Below are 26,331 nucleotides of genomic sequence, written 5' to 3'. Positions count from 1 at the left end.
GCCACAGTGAAAGATCCCGTGTGCTGCAACTAAGACCCGATGCAGCCAAAAATAAATAAATAAATATTTTTAAAAAATTTATTCCTGACTATGATTAGACAGTTCGTTCATTCAAACATGCTACAATAACCCTAACCTAAATAACCAATACTTTACAGATCATTCTCATATGCAAAAAATTATTTATTCTAAAAAGAATTTAAAGTAACTTAAAGTTGCTTAAAACGAGCAGGCAGCAGGACTTCCCTGGTGGTCCAGTGGGTAAGACTCTGTGCTCCCAGTGCAGGGGGTCTGGGTTCAATCCCTGGTCAGGGAACTAGACCCCACATGCATGCCACAACTACGAGTTCGTATGCTTCAACTAAGTCCTCATGCCACAACTAAAGATCCCACATGCCGCAACTAAACATGCCGCAATGAAGATCCTGCGTGCCTCAACTAAGACCCGGCACAGTCAAAATAAATAAAAAAAAAAAAAAAAAAAAAAACCCAAAACATAGACAGCAAATTAGAAGTAAAAATGATGAGACAAGAAGAAAATAAACATAGGTAGTATCTAAAATAGAACTAAGAATAGGGCTATTATAAGAATGTATATTATGAAGTAATATACATTTGTGAAAGGTAGGCCAAAGACTAGGTTCTTAGTAAGCTATGTTAATCCTCTCTTACTCGAAACAATTTAGAACAGAACTTTTTCTCCCACCTTAGAAATGTTTTATGGATGGCTGAAGTTGTCCTGAGTGTTACTGAGTGAAAGAAATCTAATTCTTTGGAGGAGACTCATAATATATGGTACAAATACATACCAATGGGTTTTGGTATATCTCATTTCCCTCCTCCTCCTTGAGGACAAGTAAAAGAACAAGGAGAAAATAACCCTCAACAGCTCTGAATTGTGACTCCTACTATCCTAGGCATGTTGGTAGGAGGAAAAGCAAAGATCTCTTGAAAATAGCATGTCAGTCTCCTTCTGGAAGGAGACTGGAAATAGTGTTTGAGTCTTTGTAAGTACATGAGCTCAAAGGTCAGCTTCTGGAAATATTTTGCAGCAATGTGCATATTTAGAAACTTGTATTCATAGAAACATGTCTTACTCATAAGGCACAGTTCTTTAACATTACATTTAGAAATCAGGAAATCTCTTTATGCAACATTTAAAGAAAAACTATTCATGCTTGATAAACTATCGATAATGCTTTTTAAAAAAGGGCAGTAAGTACAGTATTTAAAATAGCACAGCCAGAACATAAATCAGGTATGCATGGGACTCAAAATTCAATGAAGAAAACAGACATGCACATGACTAAAAAATAATATAGTAAGTGCTATCACATAGGTATGTATGAATTGTCAAGGGAGCAAAAAAGACTGGAACGATGGTAAGCAAGGATCAGTTTAGGAAAAATAATGTTATAGGCTACATTTTTCTTCAAAATTGTAACTTGAGAATTATGAAAAATACCTTATAGAAAGATTTAAATGAGAAAAATGGCATCTTTAATTTCCGAAATATCTGAGTATATTTGAAAAATAGCAATATAAAAGTTGCCTTTTAATCTTTGACCTCTGACATTTCTATGACATTTTAGATTTCAAGGTATGTTTATGTGCACAGTGTTGTTTTTTTCCTTCAAAATATCCCTTTTAGACAGGTATTATTTATTATGTGATTTAAAGATGAGAAAATGGAAGTTGAGAGGAAAAAAGTAACTTGAGATCACTCATTTGGGAAACTGGCCAGGCCAGAATTGAATTCATATCTATCTTCACTCCAAATTCCGTTTTTTTCCTCAACTAAAGTGGCTTTTAAAAAACAGGCACCACGACACTGAAATTTTTGTGTCAAAAAAGAAAATAAGGCAGAGAAAAAAAAAGGGAATTTTCCAGCACAAAGGTATGAGATGACCAAAATCCTTTTACGTTATTCACTAGAGAGGAGAGACAGTGTACTGAATAACAACTCTTCCAGATTAATGAATTATTACCTCACTTTGTCTTAAAAAACACTGATATTTATCCTTTTTAGTCCCTTAATTTGAACTCATATCAGTTTAATAAACTTGGGAGTGTCTTAGACCAGTGTGTCTTTGTCTTTGTGTCTCCTGTGTCTTTGTTTCTCCATGTTCTGGGAGAAGCTGAGGGTACTGGAATGCAATGGGTCATACAGTTTCAACAAGAAACACCAGAAGGTTATTCATTTACTGTGATGATTAAAATAATACTGGGACTTCCCTGGTGGTCCAGTGGGTAAGACTCTGTGCTCCCAGTGTAGGGGGCCTGGGTTTGATCCCTGGTGGGGGAACTAGATCCTGCATGCATGCCACAACTAATATGAGTTCTCATGCCACAACTAAGAAGCCCACACGCCGCAACTAAGAAGCCCGCATGCTGCAACTAAGAGTCTGCATGTCACAACTAAGAAGTCCACATGCCACAACGAAGATCTCCCGTGCTGCAACAAAGATCCTGCGTGCCGCAACTAAGACCCAGCACAGCCAACATAAATAAATATTTTTAAAAGATTAATACGTATAAAGAAAGCATTTACAACACTTCTTATCCCATAATGAAAACACACAAATATTGCTGTGAGAAGTTAATGTAATGTGGTTCACAACCACTCCTGCCAGAGACTGGAAATCTCATGAAGAGACTGAGAATCTCACATGAAATTAATGGCAAAAACAAATCCCTAGACAGCATCTATGCTACAGATCTAGAGAGAAGCTAGTCCCAATTAAAGTAGGATACAAGATATCTTGTATACAAGGACACTCTCAAACATAATAAACTGATCAATGTGTTTGACCTTACTCAGAGGCATTTTAGAGTTATGTCAGAGAGAGTAAGGAAGTACAGAAATAGATACATGGAAAACTAAATAAGAAAAATCAGAACAAGGCAGTGTAGTAACCAAGGTAATAAACAAAAATCCAAGAGAAAATACAATTATATTGTGCGTCTCTGAGCAGCAATATATATTAAAATCCTTTGCAGGGGGTCAATAAGTAGTGACTAAAAAAATTAAAAAGCAAAATAGCTTCCATCTTGTTAGAAATAAAGAGATAACTACTAGGAGAAACACCTACAAGAGCTGCTTTTGGCTAAAGGTACTGGGAAGTGCGGAGGGATGGGAGGGAGCAGGTAGTTATCTTTATAAGCTAAGTAGTACTTTTCAACTTTCTAAACTATGTACAAGTATTCTTTGATAGAAGTTAAAATTAAGTGAAAGAGAAAAACTACTTATGTGATAAACAAAATCCTACTTTAGAACCATTGCTAATAGTGCCCCAGGTTGATCTGCTCTGGCTGTAAGCAGGTTATAGTGATGGAGCTAAGCATTAAGCACACTTAAAACATAAGCTACATTACAACAAAGACTGGTTAGGCTTCGATGTCAGCATGCCAGAGATTGAAAATGAAAATGGAATTTAAAACCCAGCATGGTTCATAATATTACATCAAAGCAAATTAAACATGCCATTAAATTTGCAAGCATATATAATCATGTTTGTTTAAATCATGTCTTATTATATACATAAGCAGCTGAATGTCAGCTAAAATTCAGCAACAGATGTTATATATAGAGGAATCATTAATAAGTCTTAAAAAAAGGCTTCATGACAATGTAAAATTTTAAGTACAATCTGCTTTAACTGCTGCATCTAATTATCTGACAGTAGAATGGCCTTTTAACTAAATATTTGCCAAGTTGTTTAATTACCAAGTTAAATAGGTTTTATGAAAAGAAAATGCTAAATCTATGATAGGAATTAGCAATTAGAAGGTAGAAAAAATATAATATAGACAAGCTGAACATGCAATGAGTGAAATATGACACAAGATCGTATGACTAAGAAGTGAATTAAATGACTGGATTAAATTTATATTTTGAAGACGTATATTACTGCTCCTTCCATCATACTCACATCTCTGTGCCCACTACTAGCAGAATCATGGAGTGGAGTGTCGTCATCTAATCCTTGTGTGTTAACATCTGCTCCAGCTGCTATAAGTATCTTAGCAACATCATAATATCCAACATTGCAAGCTTCATGCAGTGGTGTCCAACCTAAAGTTACAATATTAATTGAACATATGGTTCACTTCTACTAATTCAACACATATGCTTTTTAGATACATAACCATGTGTGACATACTGATTCTACATGCACACAGTACAGAAGGAAAAAGGAATGATGAACAAGTTACTGGAAATAAGTACCTAAGAAAACCACCAATTTTACAGAAAGTTCATCCACAATCATATTATTTCCACTGGGACTAAATTATTTGACAAAAGTACTAAACATTTAAGCTTATCCAATAACTTGCTATAATTTAGAACAATCATCTCAACTATGGAAAAAGAGTAGGAAAAGGCAAAATAAGCTTGTTAGGGTCTCTCAATATTATAAGATATTGAATATACTTTCCTGTGCTATACAGTAGGTCCTTGTTGTTTACCTATTTTATATATAGTAATGTGTATATGTTAATCCCAAACTCCTAATTTATCTCTTCCCCCCACCCAAGGCTCTTTCATATACTCTTGATGGGAATGTAAATTGATAAAAGATTTTTTGGAGGGTCATCTGTCTGATTTTCAAAAAATTTTAAATATTCATCTCCTCTGATTTAGCAGTTTCCTTTCTACTGAAATATCGTCCTTCCATAACTATACACAAATATATTTCTACAAGAGGGTTACTGAAGTACTGTCCACGGAATCTATTCTATACACTATTATGTGGCTGTTGAAATGAATGAAGTAGAACCACCTACATGTACCGACAGAAATATCTGTACGACACTAGTAAAAAGGAGAGATTGCAGAACTATAGGCTGACACAGATAGAGTGATTTAATTTTTTTTAAAAAAGTCTCTATATAACTAAATGTTCATTGTATATATGATCCTGCAAGTGCACAGAAAGGACAGCCTCCAAATTGTTAACCACAGTTCTGTGAAAAAGAAAGAACCTGGGGGATGGGAGGGTAGGGTACTGTAGTATGTGAAACTAAAGGGAATTTCTACATTGTTCCCCAATACTTTTACTGTGTGAAACAACACTGCCACTCTCTTACAGTCCTTGTGCTCAAGCTAATAAACGGTCTAAACATTATTTAACTGTGGTTCACCTAGAAGCTAAATTGGATAAAAAATTATATGGTAATATGCCAAATAAAATGCACATTTAATATTTAAGTATTTGAGTAATTACTGACAATGAATTGTAGCAGAGATCAGGGTTTTAGGTATACACTCCAAAATAGTTTTATGTTAAAGTATACTTTTAGAACTCTTTCATTTCAGAAAGAGGAATGAAGAATATAGATTAAATTGTAACCAGCATCTGTTTAGATGATAAACTCAGAATTTTAGTTCCTGAGTATTAGTCTTTAACTACAAGTCTTACCTGCAAAATCTTTCACATTCACATTTGCCCCTAAACTTATTAATTCTTTGACCTGTTTTACATCTCCTCGAATAGCTGCCATGTGTAAAGGAGTTTCACCACGTTCATTTCTTTTATTAACTTTATCTTTCTGTCGAGATGAAGAACTGGGAGTTTTCTTTTGGGCTGGTGTTGTTTGTGATGGATGATTTGGTGTGGAATCTATAAGAAAGAGAAAAGTTAACAAAAGTTCTAGACTAAATATTTTGTATATTCATTTAAAGGTTTTTATAGGTAATGTGCTAACAGGGGGAATATCTTCTCACTCAAACAACCTGAAACTTGACTTGGATGATACACTAATAATTTGACCCAATTACATGTAGTAGATCTTCCTTTAGGGTTATCAAATATTGCAGGAGCCAATTAAGAAAAAAATGTTTCATTCCGTCAATTTATAGAATTGGTTTAAAATGATAATAAAATATCAAGTATGTACCCCGAAAGTGTTTGCTTAATGAATAATTTGATAAACTGCAAAAAAACATGTTCTTCATGGCATGTTATGATACTATTTCAAGAACTAGATGAAATGACATTGAAGGCTAGAGTTTACACCTCTGACTCAAACTACTGGAGTTCTATTCTGTTATTAGGTGCAAATCAAGGTCACAGATGATTTTAGTATGAAATGAAGCTTAATATCTATGAGAAATAAGGACAGTCTAGAAAAAGGCCTTTAAAAAGTGGGTGATAAAAGAGGGGGAAAAAAGTGCTTTGCTTTGATTCCTATCTTTTGATTTTTGTTCCAGTTTCTTTCTCAAAAACAAGAAAGTTAAACTGGATGACACCCAAAGTCCTCTACTCCCCATTTCAGAACTGGGGAAAAAACAAAACAAAAAACTAGTTTCTTAATCAATTAAGGATTCAAGACATATGTACAGTGTTAATAATTAACTGAAAATTTACAACTATTTAAAAGAAACAACAGCTCTAAGAGAAAAATGTCTATGGAAAATCATTTTCTGACATCATATAATAATTTCCCTGCAAACTGACATGATTAGAGCACTGAAGCATTATCATCCTTTTCTCAATAAGAAAAAGTTTAAAATTTACCTTTTGGATTTTAAAGTACATTCAGTTAGTAACAGTTTCCTATCTATGGATTTCTATAACGTATACTCCAGAAGAGCATGAACCTTGTCTAATCATCACTGTATCTCGGCTGCTTAGAAGACTTCTTGGTACACAGTGTACTCATGCAATATGTGTTGAATGAATACATGATTCTTATTATAATATTTATAGTCAAGTTATTTATTTAGAAAATTAGTGGTTGAACTTCTTAAAAACAAAAGGACATTTTAAAATTCAAACAACTTGAAAGGAATTAATTCATATAAAATTTTCTTAGCCATTCCAAAATAATATACACACAGACAAAATAACAGTAGTGCTATCCACAATGGCAATCAGAATAAACAAAAACATGGAAAACGAATCATGTAATGGATAAAGCAATGAACCCTAAACGCCAAGCATATCTATAAGATGGCAAACAGGTTATTTCAAAAGCTCTCCACTCTAGTTCTACATATATTAATAAAGATGACTGATGTACCCTTTAAATGAAAAGAACCAACTGCAGAACAGTATTACAGTATTAATCTTATTTATATTTAAAAATGAACAGCAACAAAAGATTTATGTTTGCATGTTTATATCTAGAAATTTTCTAGAAAATAAACTGTTAATAGTGCTCGCCTCTCAAGGGGGGAGATCATTGGAAATGAGGGAGGACTTTAGCTTTTTTGCCTTACTGTATTAATTCTTTAATTTACTCTATGGATAGAGGTTCATAGTATTAAAAAAACAGTTTTAAAAAATAAGTCTTCCCGGGCTTCCCTGGTGGCGCAGTGGTTGAGAGTCCGCCTGCCGATGCAGGGGACGTGGGTTCATGCCCCGGTCCGGGAAGATCCCACATGCTGCTGAGCGGCTGGGCCCGTGAGCCATGGCCGCCGAGCCTGCACGTCCGGAGCCTGTGCTCTGCAACGGGAGAGGCCACAACAGTGAGAGGCCCGCATACCGCAAAAAAAAAAAAAAAAAAAAAAAAGTCTTCCCATCTAACTATTAAGTCCGACTCAAAGTCAACATTTTACAGAAACATTTAAAGTTTAACACTGTAAACAACTTTAATTTGGCCACACTCTTTCCCCAGTTGTGGGTGGAAAGGCAGAAGAATAACCAAAACAACATGCCCTACTTAAAAAAGCAGAAAGCCCTAAAGTGTTTTTATTAGTGAAAGATATAGATACACTCATGTTTAGTGGAAACTATGACATACAGAAACTCTAAGAATTTTACCAAGTTGTCCCATTTTTTAAAAAAAGAGCTAACACTGGAAAAGTTCACTAGAAAAACTGTGTCCTTTTCAATGCATTTCAACAGGCTGTTATGTTACCCAAAGTCTTATATAAAAAGACGCCTTGAAGTCAGAGCCAAAACAAAAAATTTTTTTTCTCTAGAGAAAAGTGATTTACTTTCTTCTTGTATTGGTCAATGAGAACTATACAACTTGAAATTTTTGTGTTGTGAGCTACCAGAATGCATAGCTAAATTCAATACTCAGTAGTAATAACTATCTCAGTCCAGCTGTCTGGGCTTTATCTACTTTTTAAACCCCTTTTAATAAGTTAGCAAGTTGGTTTGTTCCTTCTTCATTTTCATCCTGCTGGTGAGCCATCTTTAATCATTTCTGGAGGGCAAACTACTTGAATAAACACACACACACAAGTAGCACAACATCTTAACTGGAAGTGTGAAATGAAATATGAAATAAATTTACATAGTATACTGCAGATATTCTTCCTTTTAAAATAAATTTTAGCAGATCTTAAACACTAAAACATGAATTACACTCTTCTAAAAGTATGTGATAAGATTACCAGCTTACAGCAGTGTGCTAATGAACTGAAAAGTAAGCTATAAACCCAGAAGCAGCTTTACAGAAACTGGGGTAAAAATTTCTGCAGTAAGGTAAAAGCACACACAGTTTTGCAACAGATTTCTCATGTTGACTGACCCAATTCTAAATTACAGCTGACCCCAGAACAACTCGGGGATTAGAGGCACCCACCCTCCCCACATTTGAAAATCCGTGTGCAACCTACAGTTGGCCCTCCATATCCACGGTTCTGCATGTGCAAATTCAACCAACCACGGATTGTGCAGTAGTACAGTATTCACTATGGAAAAAAATCTGCATATATGTGGACCCACTCAGTTCAAACCTCTGTTGTTCAGGTGTCAACTGTACTCATTTTAGTTGACAAATATTCACTGAACGTCCACTAAGTGCAAAGGTCCCTGCCCGTGTATAGCTTTTCATCTAGTGGATGATACAGACATAAACAATTGTCACACAAGTAAATGTAAAATTGCAAACTTATGTTATAAGAAACTGATTAAATCCAAGAAAGGATAAACATTTAAAGTAGTTAAAAATAATTGTCAAGGACTTCCCTGGTGGCGCAGTGGTTAAGAATCTGCCTGCCAATGCAGGGGACATGGGTTCGATCCCTGGTCGGGGAAGATCCCACATGCCGTGGAGCAACTAAGCCCATGTGCCACAACTACTGAGCCTGCACTCTAGAGCCCGTGAGCCACAACTACTGAAGCCCGTGTGCGTAGAGCCCGTGCTCTGCAGCAAGATAAGCCACCACAATGAGAAGGCCACACATCACAACAAAGAGTAGCCTCCACTCGCTGCAACTAGAGAAAGCCTGCACACAGCAATGAAGACCCAACGCAGCCAAAAATCAATAAATAAATAAAGTAAAAATAAGTCCAAAGACAGTCATTATAAAAAACAAATTGTCAAGACAAAGCTACAGTGTGAGGAAAACTATGAACACACAAGAACTCGATGATGGTGTCACCTGGACTGTTGTCTCTTGCTGTCATCTGCATAAGAAGTGCCATCTGCTTTCGCTCTGAGAGTGGATAACCAAAAAGAATGCTAACTGGAGTGGACTTCTTATTTCCAGCTTCCTTTTTTGTTTTCTTCTTTTCTGGACCTTCTTTCTCTGGAATTATTAATAAATATGTAAGAATCTGAAACAAATGTAAGCACTCAAAAGTAAAACATAAGGAGACTTCTTAAAAATAGATGATACATGTTTATGAGAAACAAGGGTCACAGAGGAACTTGCAATAGGCAGACAAAAGGGCACTAGGCCTTTATTATATAAGCAATTTTCTTCCTGAATGCTTTGAAAAAAAATAGTCTTGTGTAATTTTCAGAAAATTAATAACATTCGGAAATTTAGTACTAGTAAAATTTTTAATGATTTGTTCTATTAAATAACACTTCAAACATTCCTTAGTTTTACATCTTTGAAATGTCTCTTTCATTCATTATAATTTTATTCTATTATTGATAAGTTTATATAGCAACGTTCCTTCATATTACCTCCCTAATTCCACTAATAATCTGTACAATCTTCTAAGGAGGTGTTTAACACAAAGCACATCACACGGAGTAATTATTGAAAAAAAAACACCAAATCACTTTATTTTAGTCATAGGACAGCTGAACATGGAACAGTATTAATGAGCTAAAACTGAGCAAATTAAAGATTCTATATGTGTGTGGTAAGGGGCCGGGGATGGTTAATAGAGATCCTGAAAAGATTCAAAAATGTCTAAGATTTTTCAAAGAGATTTGATCCATCATAAAGTCAGCTCTCAGATTTAGCTATTTGGCAAATCTCTGGCAATGGAGCCAGCATTCCCCATTAAGTGACAGAAAATTCAGATGGAACTGGATTCCACAGGTCAAAGAAATACAGGTGTCTGTTCCTTCCTTCCTTTAGGACTTTTCTGGGAAATTAATTCAAGTGGCCCTATGAGATGAGCTGCCTATTAACTGTCTAGGCATTTATTTCTTGGGAAACCCTGTACCAATATCTGGGATTTACTGATCCAGGTTTGTTATATAAAGAGGGGCTACAAAATTAAATAAATTAGTAAAAATTTTAAATAAATGTAAAACAGCAAAAATGAGTGGAAGAAGAGAAGGCTTAGTGGTCAATATTGTGGTTTTTCTCAGGCAGATGTGGCCAGCAGCTAGACTACTCCAGGAGATAAGCATTTATTGATCTGGTAAAATTTTCAAGAAACTAATAAAATTTGATATTATTTAAATATTACCGTACTATAATTTAAGACATAAAAACTTGCAGTGTACCACTTAGTTAATTAGGATAAACTGGCATCCTAATGACCTAGAAAAATTAGAGGTCCTAATGTTTAAACTCTGCTGCCCACAAATCACTCAAAATTCAACAGCTCCTAAAATGTCCGTTTTGTTGATATTTGCAAAATTTTACATAACAGAAACAAAAAATTTCAAGATTTTTAATGTCAGCTTTTATTAATAGTTCTAATAGATTATTTTCTTATTTCTCATTTCATTGTCATTAATGATCCAATTAGTATAAAGCCAGTTTCAGCACAGTGTTTCACCCAATGTACTAAATGTATTATAAAGCCCTAAATATGTCTTTTGGAGAAGCCTGTTTTTTTCTGAAACATATACTCTCTCCTAATAACATTCTGTATGCTTTGGTTCTCTGATTTAATGAGAAACCACAATTGTTATTTCAATAGTTTTCCAACTGAATAACAAATCTTTAAATATAATGAATGTACTTCTCGTCCAAAATTAAAATATTTAACAGTGTGAAAGTTTTAAAGAAAGTAGAAAAGTTGTTTTAAGGAAAAAAAGTAGTTTAGTAACTGGAAGAAGTAAAATTAAAAATACACAGTATCTATCCTTAAAATACTTCCTAAAATTTTGTCTTTTATTTTCTCATTTGCAAAACTATTGATTTTTGATATTAACTGCATTTTAATACAATCTTTTAAGAAGAATATGCTCTAGGACTTCCCTGGCGGTCCAGTGGTTAAGACTCTGCACTTCCACTGCAGGGGGTGCAGGCTGGATACCTGGTCAGAGAACTAAGATCCTGCATGCTACGCAGGAGCAGCCAAAAAATTAAAAAAAAAAAAAAGGAAATTCAGTGAGATTAAGATTAAAAGCAAAAATCAGTTGTGTTCCTCTACATCTGTAATGACCTCCTAAAAAGAAGAAAAAAAAGAATATACTCTAAAGTGATATACACTCAGTTTACTGAAGAAAGTGAGACACTTATGAATTCATTATTAAAATTCCATGCTGCCAAATGAGCAAACATATAATTACTACATTTTGGAAAAGAACAAACAAATTGGATATACTCCAAATATTCAAGCAAAAATTCAAATTAGATACTAGCATTCAATATGAACTCTATTTTTTCTGAGTTACCTTAGCCATTTGTCTGAGTTCATGCTTTACATGAGACTGGAAAAGAAGGTAACTGAACAGGAGCTGGCGCAAGATAGCTAGGTTAGAGATAACTATATACCATTCTTCAAAATCATAAATCTTAGATTAGTATGTCCCAAAGTGTGAGTTGAAAGCATTCAAATCTGACTATCTGGGATCTATCCTGTGAAGAACTTGTTTCCTCTGACCTGTCATAAGTAAAAAACGATCATATACGATAATATTAGAAAAAGTTAGGTACTTTTTCAAATTTCAGTATCTGAAATACGTACTTATTTGTTTGAATGACAGATCAGAATTTTAAAATTTAAACACTTGAATACTGACACATATACTCAATCTATACTAATAGATTTGAAATTCCACTCAGCCACCTTAAGAGATTTTTAAAGAAAAATCCAGGTGATTCACTTAAGACTAAAGGAAAACAGATATGGACTTTTCAACAATCCAATATTCTTTATTTCACGGTTCAGAGGATCTTTAGAATTATAGAGATGTCTCAGTCTTATAATCCTGAAAATCAGTGCTTTCTTTCCAGGTCTTGTCAGAATAAACAGAAAGCTCAACATTGTCACATCCCAATTAAGTATATTAAGGAGAAGAGACAAAATTGTTTTTCTTGGGGAACTAGCTCATAAGCCTATTAGTGTCTCAAAAACTAAATACGACATTTTCCCACAAAGCAGTCACTGTACAAGGCATGAAAGAATGGAAGCTACAATTCAAATACAGATGAACATAATTAAATCAATTACATTTAGAATGTATATATACTTCAATTCTGAGGGAAAACGTTGCCAATTACTCTCTGGTTGTGAAGTATCTACACAATCTTTGACAGGTGGGTGCTTATATCTTCTGATTTCCAGCAATGATCCTCAGACCATGGATGGCTTCACTACATACAGCTCTTTCAGGTGCACCTTGGTACTTAGGAGCCCCACTTTAGAAATGTACACCTAATTCCACAGAAAGTGTAGGTCTGTTCAATTTAAGGCAGATTGTAAACTTGCCTCCCACCCCAAAATTTTGATAACTAAGTATTACTGACTCATCAGCTCAATTAACAGCTTTCAGCATAATTTTAATAATAATTATTTGGTTCTATACCAACCCCACAAATTTTTTAAATGAATACAAGGTGTATCAGAAACAGAAATTTTATTTCAGCTTTTAGAGTTAAATGTCATATGCTAAAAACTGGACATTCAGGGACTGAACTATATTTTACATTTAAAAAGTTCAGACATAAGAATGTAAGCTCATTAAAAACTAAAAACAAAGATAATCAAAACACTTAACTAATTCAGTTTTCACATACTAGGGGATACATTTACTCTTTAATGGCATTTCTCCAGGAAACCTGGTGTTTTAATCTACTTTTAAATTCAACAGGGGCAGCAAAGTCAATACACTTAAGAGGTCAACTGAAAAAATTTACATGTGTTTTTAAAAAAACACTGCATGTTTGAAGAGGAAGATGACACTGTCTATCAAAATCACTACACATGGTAACACTGTGTGACGGGCATATAGCTAAGACACTAAGGACCCTGGGCACCTTCCCACAGGCGTTGCTGCACGGCACAACTCCAAGGCGGTGACTTTCACACTTTTCTACATGAATGGTGCCCCCAGGTTGCGTTGCACACCTGAGTGGCTGTGTGCAGGAGTCCTGCTTGTAACGTTCACACAGAGCATGTCTTGGACATGATGCACTGGAGATCTCAAATGAAGACTGGAAAATCTTGTGTCACTCATATAGTTCACTTATTCAACCACAGATACCTATATACTGGTTTGAAAATAAGTTACTTATAGTACAATAGTTAATTATAAATGTGACAGAAACCACTGGCTAAACAGGAGCCCCTGATAATCTAATTACCTGAGTATGTCCTGTAAGAAGACATAAGTCTCTCCCCCCAATTTTCACTTGTATGTCCTGGATCTGAATCTACAGAATAAGAAGAGACAGGAGAAAAGAAAAAAGCATACGAAGGGAAATGCAGAATTCAACAAACCAACATTTTTCAAAAGACCACAATGATGTATCATTGTTTTTCCAAAAGATAATTTTTAAGGTAAAGCCAAAAGTATATTTCAAACACAGATTTGGCCAATACCTAAGATTTCAGTTTCTTTGATCTTAAAGTTGAAAAAGTCAACCACGTAGTTTGCAATAATAGTTATTACTGAGGCTGCTTATTAAAACATATCATCTCTTTTGAGGATATATTTTTTCAATCTCTGAATAATGATAAAAGAGGCAGTACTCTTATCACGTTTTTCTGTTTAGAATTTGTCTTTAGAAAACTTGAATAGTGGACTTGCATCATTCTTTTTGTTCTATGAGTGCCAAAACTATTCAGAAGACAATAGAACATTTCGGACTACAGTATCATTGTAGACCACGGACCTTTCTACAATTTATAAACATTTCAAATAACATGAATTATTACTGACCACTACAAAAGACATCTTAGAAAGAAAGTAGCTTAAATCAAAACAAAGTTTATCAGCTAAGAATATGGAATGCTGCCTAACAACTCAATAAATTAGAGAACTGACTTCTGGCAGTATGGCCAGAGCAAATAACTTTACTTACAAACAATATGCTGTTTTAACTCAACATAATGTTATTCTGATCTTCACATTCTCAATTTATTGGCTTATGGTCTTCTTTCCAGGATGATCATTATAGACATTATTCATGAGTTGTTAGGTGTAAGGAAACAAAAGTGTTGGAAAAAAAACCAATTTAGAGAACAAGTAACTCCTAAACATAGTATTTGAAAAATTTAGAGATAAGCCTAAAAGTTTAGTGATGAGAAGTCTTACTCAATCAAAGGGGAAATCACTAATAAAATAATATTTAGACCAATTCTAGAGCAAGTGGGTAAATGGACTGAATTACAAGCCTTTCAATAAACACTTATATTTCAAAATTTAACCCATTAAGTTAGCAACTAGAAGAATTCTATGAAGAATATTTGTCATTTCATTTAAAGATAAGCAAACATTTTAAAAGGCCTCCATAGGTTGCAAAGCAAAGAAAAAGGGGCAACTAATAAGTTGCACCAACAGATCGAATTAAATGGATTATTGAAAGCAGATCATATGACTGTGACAGATGAAAGAATAGTGGATAAAATAAACTTTCAATTATATTCATTAATATAAGGAAGTAGTTTCTCCAAACCTTTCTTTGGAAGTAATTAATCCATCCAGACTCCACACACCCTTTTGGCTTTTACTCAAATAAGTATGTTTATTTTTGGGGCGTTTGCATGTGTATTCTTATAAAGATTTAATTAAGGAGCTAGAAAATTAAAAGCTTCCATATCCTGTCCTTTTACTCAACTACTTCTTCCTTCAGTGCTATACTGAGACTAGACCATAATGAGACTATTGTTATCTACGAGGTTTTTGTAAAACACTGAGTGCCAGGCAGAGCAATTCTCTCTCCCTGATATGTTCTTTGCAGCGAGGCAAGACAAGCAATACCTATATTTTAAAAGCCATCTTTTTTGTTTCAATTGAAGTATAGTTGATTTACAATACTGTGTTGGTTTCAGGTGTACAGCAAAGTGATTCATTATATATATATGTATTTTTCAGATTATTTCCATTATAGGTTATTACAAGATATTGAATATAGTTCCTGTACTATAAAGTAAATCCTTGTTGTACAAGCCATCTTTTTAAGTTAATATTCTGTTCTGGATTGCAAGAGAATAAGAAAAATATCAAGTATGATTTTAAGAGTGTGCACTACGTCTGAAAACTTTTATAATAAAATATCAGGGAAAGGGACGGAGTAAATCTATAATAAATAATCACCACGAAGAGCATCAAAAGAGGACTATCCTTATTAAGCAAAGCACTAATTTTATCTGCTACTTTAACACAGTTACCAGAAAAATTACATGTGTTTTCTTTTTTTAAAAATGTTTTCCTCTCCAAATTTGCTTGTGTCATTAAATAGGGTAAATCCTTTAATGGCATCCAAAGCCTCGGGAAAGTAGGCCTTCTACGGCTGGCTGGCAGAGATTTAGTTCAAAACATTTGAACATACTCTACAACTGCGACCACGGACTTTGGGAACAGATCATATTGTGTCTCTTTACATTTTCTCCTACCACATTTATTTACATATTACTTAATGCCACAAGAAAAAAAATCAGTAAGGAAATAAATAATGCCTATTAAGAAAAAACAAGTATTTTTTAAAAAGTAAAGAATGTTGTATTTTTTTTACTTATCTAAACATGCAAACTAAAATGAAGTACTACTGGTTTATCCCTATAGATACTTAGAGCTATCAAACCTAAAGAAAAACAAGTGCCATGATGTTATTTGAGATTAAAGAACATAAAAATGCTGGAGCCTTTATAACTATGTATAACTATTTTGAAGAAACGTTATAGAAATGTTTTACCCTTTTAACCCTGTAAACCTACTCTTGGGAATGAATAAGACAGAAAAAATTCAGAGTATAATAAAAATACAATCTGCAAAGACGCTCTATGGCATTACTCACAACAAAATAATTGCAAATTTACTTTGGAGGCTAAGAAGAGATTCACTCATGTGTAGCCTCAAGATAACTGCTCAGTACTTTCAAGTTAAGGGATTGTCATGGCATCCTTTGGATGCCATTAGTCTTGGAAAGAAAATAAGTACGATTTTATGACGGATAGTGTAGGAAAAAAGTTCCCTTAGGTAGAAACATTAATAACTTAAAGGTAATAGCAGTTATCAGTTATTAATTACTATGTCAAAAATTTTATATACAGTAACAGTATTATAAGGTGCCTACTCAATATTCATTCTCCCCTTACTAGGAATACTCCAATTTTGATCAGGGTGACAGTATGTCCAGCTCAAAAATATTTGACTTTTCAGACTCCCCAGCAACTAGGGGAGCCTAACCAGTTGAGGTGCAGGCAAAAGTTTCTAGGGAGGTTGTTTCATGAGTAAAAAGGCAAAAGTCTCTCTGGGAGAAAGATACCTCTGTCTTTGGTCCTTCCTCTCCTCTTTTCTGCCCAGGAAGGATATATCCTGTGACTATAAGGCAAAATGCTTAAGGACAAAGGCTACGTACGAGCTAAGGGTAGCAGAGCAGAAAGATGAAAAGAGCTCAGTCCCTGACGGTGTTACTGAACTGCTATACCAACTCTGGACTGCCTATGCCTGGTCTTAACCGCATTAGATGAAAAAAAATCTCTATCTATTTAAGCCAGTATTAGTCTTCTGTTTTAATTAATGTATCCCAAACTGATTTTACATGATATGTCACTTAGAGGTCACAATTTTCTGAAGTTGGTATTATATGCACTTTTATAGATGAGAAAATGGGAACTTACAAGGAACTCTGGCCAGGGCTAGTAGGTGGCTGAGCAAGGACTCAACAATGGTCTGTCAGACTCCAAAGCTTCTGATGATAAACACTATGCTATGATTTCCCTCTGTTATAACTACAATAACTTATCTGGTCAGGATTCTAGACTAGGAAAGATTAAAATTAAAAGCTAAAAGTAGGTGATAAAGCAAGCTGATGCAGTAGCTGTAAGAAATAATTTGTCTTCTAGATAAGAAGTAGTTGCTTCCATAGGTTCAATGAGTCACTGTACAGATTGGCCTCAACATTTCATGGGACAAAATTTATAGGAATTCTCTAATAGGATAGGACAATGTGGGATTGACACTGGAATGATATAAGTAGATATGCTGGAGATTTGCTGAAATGAACAGTATTATGATACAGCTATAAGAACTCACTGGCATGACTTTGAATTATGCTGTAATTTTCCCCAAAACTTTATCTGAATTTCTTTTCTAGAAAGTGTTATCTTTTAAAAAATTAATAAACATTAAATAATTGAGAATTTGGAAAGTTTAAGACACACTAGGGTATCTCAAAACGAAGACTAGGAATGACTCAGCCGGTTGATGGCATTACTGCTGATTTTGAGGACCACTGAATCTTCCTTAGACAATATGAATGTCTTAAAAAAAAAATGACCGTGTTTTATAAAAATAATGTATGCTTATTATTTTAAAAATGCAAGGCATATAAAGAATACAAAGAAGAAAGTAACAAATCATTCCAAATCCTGGAAACAAAATGTTAACATCTCATGAACATCATGCCAAGCATCCTTCTAAATGTATATAAAGACAGAGGAACTAGTAGAGAGAGAGAGAGAGAGAGAAATCAACTTATGTAAGAATAAGAAAATATCATACATATGTGCTATATTTAAATAAAAATCTGAAAGATTAACTTTAGTTTAACCCAACATAAAAAGAAAATAAACTAAAGGAATTGCTCCTCTTCTCTATAAGAGATACCATATACTAAAGTATAAACACACACATATATAAACATATAGGTAAAATTTTAAATGAAAGATTAAAAGTTTGAAAGATTAAAAACATATTTCAGTTTCAGACTAATTAATTTCAGTTAATCCCTTGCTATGAGAGATGATGAGTTGAGTAGCACTCTTGGCATTTTCTCCTTATTCCCCACTCCCTATTCTTTTATTTTTCACCTAAGTCAGGGCTTATAATATTTACATTTTTGTTCAGGACCTTTAATAAACCCACTAGGTTTAGGCTTAGTTCTACAATGAAACAGTCTTTATATTTAAACAATCTTATCTTTCTGTATGTGTGTTAATGTATGTCCTGTGTGCATATGCATACAAATATAAAGAATATGACATAATGCAAACAGTACATATTATTTCATAACCTACATTTTTACTTTGTATACTGTGAACATATTTCCATACAGTTTATTCCTCTGCAATGTTATTTTTAAGAGTAAAAGATCATATTTCTTCATTGGATTTACCATAATTTAACAAATCCTATATTTCTTGACAATCTTTTCCTGTTTTGTTTTTTTCTATTATAAAGAAAGCTGAGAGAAATATACTTGAAGATAATTTTTACTCTCATCAATAATTATTTATACAGAATAAATGACAAAAGAATAAATCAAATGTTAACAAACTTTTAGTTTTTAACATATGCTGTTATATCTACCTTCAACAAGGTAGTTCCATAATTTAGACAAACTAAAGCAAGTTCCTATTTCAAACCAGTGACCAGTTTGTATGGTTTAAGCCAACGACAGTTTTGTCAATCATTGTAAACTCTATTTCTTTGAGCACTATTAATACATTTCATATATTTCTTCACCAACCGTAATTCTGTTGTTCTGAACTACTTGCTTGTATCTTTTGTCCATTCTCCCATTTCTGTATTTTTCTCTTCACATTTAAGAGAACTTTAATTACTAATTATATTAAGATAAGGGTTGTCATATATGTTATAAATATTTCTCCCTTTTATAGTTTATTCTATATGGTTTCAGCTAATGATTTAAAATTTTAAAAAGATCAATGTCAAATACGGGGTTTGGTGCTATAACTATCTTTCATATGGAAAATATCAGTTAATGGTACTCTGGACTCTTCTTTTAAAATTATGAAAATAAGACGTTTTGCCTTGGGCCTGGAGAAATTCTTCTTAATGCTTTGGATGTGTGTGTATGTGTGTGCGTGCAAAACTAAAGCCTTCACCTGTTATTTACTAAAATTTATAAATTCAGCCTACCAAAAATATAGATATACATGTTTAAATCCATCAAAATCTCATTTAATGTTAGCCATGTGACCTTTTCAAAAAAAATAAAATAAAATAAGAGTTTGTTTTACGAAACAGTCTTAGAGAGGGCTGCAATGTCCCACTAAATTCAAATAGTGGAAAGACTGTAGCAGGGGATAAGCATATAATCCAATCAATAAAATATGAATTAGACTATGTTTATTCAGTGCCTAAAGTTCATGTCTTCCTAAGTCTTTCTTTTATTTTACACTAAATAAAAGACAAATAACCCACTGGATCTAATAACAAAGAAAGGTTCTCATGGGAAGTGTATTATTTTGAAACCTTATTTCTAAGTCCCTTCTTCAAACTACTAGTAGGATTATCACTGTCACTGGAAAACAAAACCTGGTTAATGTAAGTACTTTAAAAATGACTAGCAAAAGGGTTTCTAAGGAGAGAGTATGAGACAAGTTAAATCTTGTATATTCGAAGGCACAGAAGCACCTTCTTCTCAGCTAAGTGACCTAGTAATACCTTGAGAACAATTTGTAAAAATAAGGAGAGTCAAGGGCTTCCCTGATGGCGCAGTGGTTGAGAGTCCGCCTGCCAATGCAGGGGACATGGGTTCGTGCCCCGGTCCGGGAGGCTTGTGAGCCGTGGCCGCGGAGCCTGTGCTCCGCAACGGGAGAGGCCACAACAGTGAGAGGCCCGCGTACCGCAAAAAAAAAAAAAAAAAAAAAAAGGAGAGTCAAGCTTCAAAAAAAAAGAAAGAAAGATTCTGAACCTCTAGAAGAAGACAGTGTGACTTAAAATGAACAAAAATTTCTTAATCACTCAAAAAAAGAGCAATCTTCAAAGTTTAAAACTGTCGTAAGCGTTTAAGAAAAATTTTTAGTTCAAGCAAAGAGAAACAGCCAAATATACAAAAGGAAACCTACTTACTAACAGTGTATACTAAAATTAAGTATTTTCTAAAGATTAGCACAAGGAGTTTCCAAAGTCTAGTCTTTTGAAAATAGTCTTTCAAAAAGTCTATTTTCACAGATTCTGGAGTCAAGATCATTCCCATACTGATGATTAAGATGGCTAGAAAGATAAAAGTAGGATATGATCTCTGTACATAAATTTAGCATGTAACACGGATTTTCTTTGAGTGAAACTAAAACATTCTTAAGAACAGTTCATTACCAATACTTCATTCAGGGGCTAAAATAATTATGATAAACATATAACGAACATTCAAGTTTATATTAGTTTCAAGAAACGATTAGTTCAGGGCTAAAAATACAACCTAGTAATTTATTAGATAGTGGTAATAAGGTTTTAATCTATTACAAATAACTGGGATTTACTGATGTCAAGTATAATTCCTGACATAGCAAAAGTTTTGAGGAAAAAAGTACTATGAACTGGGCTTAGGAAGCCTCAATATTTTTCTTTTTTTTGAAAGGGACATATTTCTGATTCATTTCTGAAACTAAAATGCCTAAACTTTTTTTCTTTGGTGGGTTCAATAATTTGTTCACAAAAACTCAACAGCTTTTTCTCAAATCTACCGTATCAATGCTCCATATTACTAAGTAAATTTTCATCACTGAAATGCTCCCCAAGAAATTAAGTTCTTAAAGTGGTAAGAAATTTGTGATAAACACTGAGACTGAGAAAAAAAGCGAATTGCTTTTATCTATGATAGAAATCAAATTTGAGTGAGGAATATATGAATTTCTGCCCCAATGATAAACCTGAAATTCTGAAATACAAATATTTCTCTCTAAAATGCAGTGAACAAGGAATGAGAAAGAAAATCACAGTGAAAGAAGGGTTATGATTTTACCAGAAAACAACAAAATTTCCTACCTGTGTCTGAATCTCGTTCTTCATTTCTTGATGGGCTGATGGTAAAAGGAAGTTTACGTTTCATGGACGATTTCTCTTTCATCTCCTTGCCCACATCACTCCGATCAATTTTTGGAGTTTTGCTATAGGATGCAATCTTGTCTTTACTCTATTAAAAAATTAAATATGAATAAACTTATAACAATATTAGCTGAGCAATACAGTATTAAAAATACTTTATATAAAGTAGAAAGAGTATTACTACAAACCATCGTTGTCCTCAATGTCCTTAAGGCCCACTTTCAACAATCATAATGTGTTTTCTAACTTATTTCATATTCCCTTTTACTTAGTAATATAATTTTAAAATAACAATAAAACAAAATATCTTGAATATAATGGAACTCTATGTCTAAGATAGACATCATCACCAATAAACAAATATATAAATCAGAAAAAGCAGTCTAGATTGAATTAAGCAGATTGTATTTTATTAATTCCATGTGTCCACTCATTTAGATAAAGTATCCTACCCTCATGCCTACAGCAATTACCAAGTTCACTCTTATGATCCAACATCTGAATTGGTACATACAGCACATCTAACTGGGCTATGAAAACTCCTTTGGAAAAACATGCTAGATACTAAGAACTAAGCCATATCACCTAGCAGGTGAGCATGAAACTATGATAATAAATGACAGACATCATAACCATAGAGATTTTCAGAAGAAAATGAGTAGACTCAGACTGTAGAAGACACGAGCTTTCGACCCAAGCCAGAAAATAAAGGAAGGAAGAGCGGGAAGAAGGGGCATAAAAAAAATACTTAATTTTTTTAAGAAGTAGAATTTATCAACAAAAAGATGATTCAAAAAGAGCAATATAGGGCTTCCCTGGTGGCGCAGTGGTTGAGAGTCCGCCTGCCTATGCAGGGGACACGGGTTCGTGCCCCGGTCAGGGAAGATCCCACATGCCGCGGAGTGGCTGGGCCCGTGAGCCATGGCCGCTGAGCCTGCGCGTTTGGAGCCTGTGCTCCGCTACGGGATAGGTCACAACAGTGAGAGGCCCGTGTACCACACACACAAAAAAGAGCAATATAATAAAGCTTTTAGTGAGTCTAATCATGAAAATATGAAGAGGGAAAAAAAAACAGGAAAAAAAAAAAGACTGGGATTGAGACCTAAAATACAATTCCAGAGGGGATATTAAAAAGTTACAAAAGAATACTGTATTCATTTTTATACAATTACAATTTTAAGGACTGGAAAAATGGATTATTTTCTTGGAAAACATGCATTACCAAACACTGGCTCATGAAAGAAACAGAAAACCTGAATAGACCAATGATCATAGAAAACAATAAATCTATAGCCAAAGAGTTTATGTCTAAAAAGGGTACCTATTCCAGAAGATTTTATGAGAGGTTTTAAATTAAAAATTCAGGGAAAATATATTTCCCATTTCATATAAACAATACTACAACACAGAAATAAGATTAGAAGATACCCAATCCATTTTACAAGTGTGAAATAAAACTAATACCTAAGAAGGGTTCAAGATAGAAATTATACCTAAATTGCTTATGAAATAAATGAAACAATAAACTATCCTAAATAAACTGTCCCATCAAAGTTAGTGCCTTAGAAAGATAATATATCATAATCAAGCAGGATTCACCCAAAGAATATAAGAATAGTTCATTATTAGAAAACCTCAAGACAATTCATTATATCAAAAGGAAAAATCTTATTGTGATGTTAATAGGTGACAATAACATCTAAATAGACCCTACATTCATTCTTGATAAACCTATTAGCAAATTAGGAAGAGAATGTGACTTCCTTATATCTTAACTGGTAAAGATTAGTGAAGAATAAAAGTATTTATTTCCCAGGTGTAAAGGAAAATCCTCTTAAGCTGTTTTCTTACTTCTGCTAATGAAATGGAGCTTCACAGGCATGCCTTTTGCTTATAAGGTTGTTTTAAAACGTCGATTTTATTATTATTCTGGTATAGTGAGGCCAACAGATCAAGAGATCGCTGCCACTGAAAAGAGAGTTTGTTACTCACAGCTCCCAAGAAGAGGAGGCATGCCGCACCATGAGGTGCCACCGGGGGAAGCACCTAGGAGGTTCAGGAAGCAGAGAGAGGGGAAGGAAATGTGAGTCAAAGCTTTTATTGCGGTTTCCACAGGAAGAAAAAGGCAAGGCAGAGCAAGCAGGTTTAGGGTTGGCTAGTTTGCATAATTTCAGCAGACTCTAGGGTATAGGTGTTGTTTCTCTAGCTGTCTGGTACCTGGTTCCGGTGTGACTGTTATTAGGGCAGGGGGATAGTGGCCCAGAGTGTGAGAGCTGGATATAGTTGGTGGTTGGGGATGGACCCTGGATTAGTTGGTTTGCATATGAAAGGTGTGGTCACACATAAATTATTTACTATCTCTGGGAACTTGAGTAGCCCTGGGAAGGGCAGTCTCCCCAGGGTCACTGAGGTCCCAGATGTCAAAGAATCAGAAACAAAAAGGCATGATTAGTAAAATGGTTAGCCAACAAAGTTCTAGAGATTTTCCTTAGAAATACAAATCTTTGTTATTAAAAAAAGAATTAAGAAAAACATTAGGATGTCCCTTCTCCCTTGCACTTGTGTGAGTAAAGATACTGTTCTATGCCATAAAACAAGAAAAACCAATTTAATATGTTAAATGAAAAATGTTCCCAAGAATTTATCAATCATACTCTCCTGTGCAATATGGTGATTAGTGTGAATATTCATTCCTGCTACCAATTTATTCTGTTCTCTGTAAAATAAAATTGCCCTTAAAAGTGTTACTTGAACAAAGTGTTTTTGTGAGAATCTTAACAATAAAAATTATTTTCAGATATGGGGAAAGTAACTTTCAAAAGAAATAGCTATTTCTGATTGTCTTAAAATTTCTATATCATCAAATGGTATAAATACTCTTGTCAATTCAGGAGAGAATCACTGGCACATTCTTCTTTCATATCCATGACGTAATAAACCTAACAGAGTCAGACTTTTTTTATTTTAAAATAGTTTAAGTCTTTTTCATTTATATTAATGATTTTCTTTCAATAACCTACAACAGCTATCATACATAGCAATGAAAGTATTAATGGCAAGACAAGAATGATCCTCTATCACTGCTGATATTAAACAATGTGCTGGTAGCCTTTACCAACTCAAGATAGAAAAAAATAAGAGGTAAAAATTTACCTAGAAAAAAAGAAAAAAAAACAAAAAACGCTTGAAGTATATAAACCAAAATGTTAATGGCTATCTGTGGGTAATGGCATTACAGGTGTGCTGGGAGACAATTCTCTATAGCTCTCTTGCATTTCTGCACATCTTGCAAGCAGAAGCACTAAATCCCTTTATTCTATCTTTTCAAGGATATCTGTATAGAGAATAGCCTTGGAAGACAGAGAAAGTGTCTCCCTCTGGAGCAAAGGGTAGATCAGACCTGTTCACTGTTCAGTATAATAAATAATTTCTCCCTTTAGGGCAAAGGTCAGGTAGATTTATTGCCCATTAAAAAGATTTGGGATTCCTCTCCTATAATACAATCCACTGTATATGTAGTTGTCACCTGGCCTTCTTTGCATCCCTTTGTGAGAAACAGGGCTCAGAGAACAGGCACAAATGCTGATATATGGCTACAGCGATTGCTATGAGAAAAAATGCTTTCCTCTCTATCTGACCCAGGAGTCTCATGTCTTCTGCCATAATCCATGAAACTAATTAGCTTGCAAGTAGGGTAAAACCTCAGATGCTTCATCTCAGACAAGGCAATTTCTATTTTCATTATTCTTATATACATTTTCTAATTCCTCTGTAATGAACATTATTACATTACTTGAATAATAAAAGAAAAGTTCTCAGTTATCATGGGGATAGGAGATAATGAAGGTCTGAACTATATTGATGATGAAAAGGATAAGGCAGAGCTATTTAGAAAGGTAGACCATTAACATCCACTCTCTCACACTTTATGAATTTAACCCGGGTTTTAGCTTATCAGAAAATGATTGATGAAAGATTTTGTTTTGCAAATTATAGCTAATTTATAGCTAAAAATGTCAGTGGAAAAAATTTTTAACTAAAACCAATGGGGAAAAAAATCCCACAGATTAGCAGTGAAAGGATAAAATATTTGAAGAATTCTGAGGAGACATTTTTGATGAACCCCTGACTATTGTAATATTTAACATGGTAATAAAAGCACTTTATATAAAAAGCATATTGCTATAGAATGGGATTATTTAAAATTATTGTCTATTTAAATGCATTTAAAAATTAAACTTTGGTTCAGGTTATTTTTAAATTCAGAATCTTATAACAGCAATGTCTGTGTCATATTAAGCTGTAAATATGGTCTGTATTTACATAAGAGAACAGCTATATAATATTCATTTCTAAAAATTTTATGGAAGGAAAAACTCAGCAGAAGCTAGAGGCTGGTTTCAAGGCCAATCACTCACCAAGAAAAGACAATCCTAAGAACATGCTTTACAAATCAATGAATAAGATGCTCATGCCGCCTTCTCTCCTTCCCTCTCTTCTAACTTTATTTTGTCCTAAGAAGCAGTAGTAACATGGTCTATAAGCAAGAAATTTGGAATGGAAGTTATGGCTCTTCCTCTCTTAAGGTGCAAATAAACAGTTCAAATATCTATTTAAAACTAAAGAAAATTACTTCTAACAACAGCTTTGGATGTCAAGCTGCTCAGAAATCCCAAAGCATGGCAGTAAGCACCACGCATACTGCCTCAGAAGGGCTTTTGACCATTACCCGAACAAACGTGTGATCTTGAGAAAAAACACTGAATGATTAAACTGAGACTGAGAACAGTTAAATATATCCCTTTAGGTAAGCCAACTTTTAATAATTAAGGAATTTAATAGTTTGTGTTTATTCTTCCTATTTATCTTATAAATCTAATGATTAATAAGTATTCTTAACTTACCTAAGCAATATTTTTAATAGAAATAATTAGTAAAAAGTGTTTGATTTTTGCTTGCCTCTATAGTTTTAAGAAATCACACCGTTAT

At 33.9% G+C, this 26,331-nt stretch overlaps 1 protein-coding gene across 1 annotated transcript in view; it reads right to left on the bottom strand.

Annotated features, from left to right (window-relative positions):
• The window catches only part of ANKRD12 (ankyrin repeat domain 12), a 111,633-nt gene that overhangs the window by 47,887 nt on the left and 37,415 nt on the right, over window positions 1-26,331 (bottom strand). The window contains exons 3-7 of the mRNA XM_065889592.1: window positions 21,283-21,430; window positions 13,688-13,756; window positions 9,344-9,490; window positions 5,424-5,624; window positions 3,933-4,075 (exon numbers count right to left, since the gene is read on the bottom strand). Coding sequence (XP_065745664.1) covers window positions 3,933-4,075; window positions 5,424-5,624; window positions 9,344-9,490; window positions 13,688-13,756; window positions 21,283-21,430 — 708 coding nt within the window. The remainder of the gene's footprint in view (window positions 1-3,932; window positions 4,076-5,423; window positions 5,625-9,343; window positions 9,491-13,687; window positions 13,757-21,282; window positions 21,431-26,331) is intronic.

Source organism: Phocoena phocoena, chromosome 13 (assembly GCF_963924675.1).
Source record: "Phocoena phocoena chromosome 13, mPhoPho1.1, whole genome shotgun sequence".
NCBI classification, from domain to species: Eukaryota; Metazoa; Chordata; class Mammalia; order Artiodactyla; family Phocoenidae; genus Phocoena; species Phocoena phocoena.
Note: the sequence above shows the minus strand (reverse complement) of the source record. Positions and strands in the feature narration are given on the sequence as shown.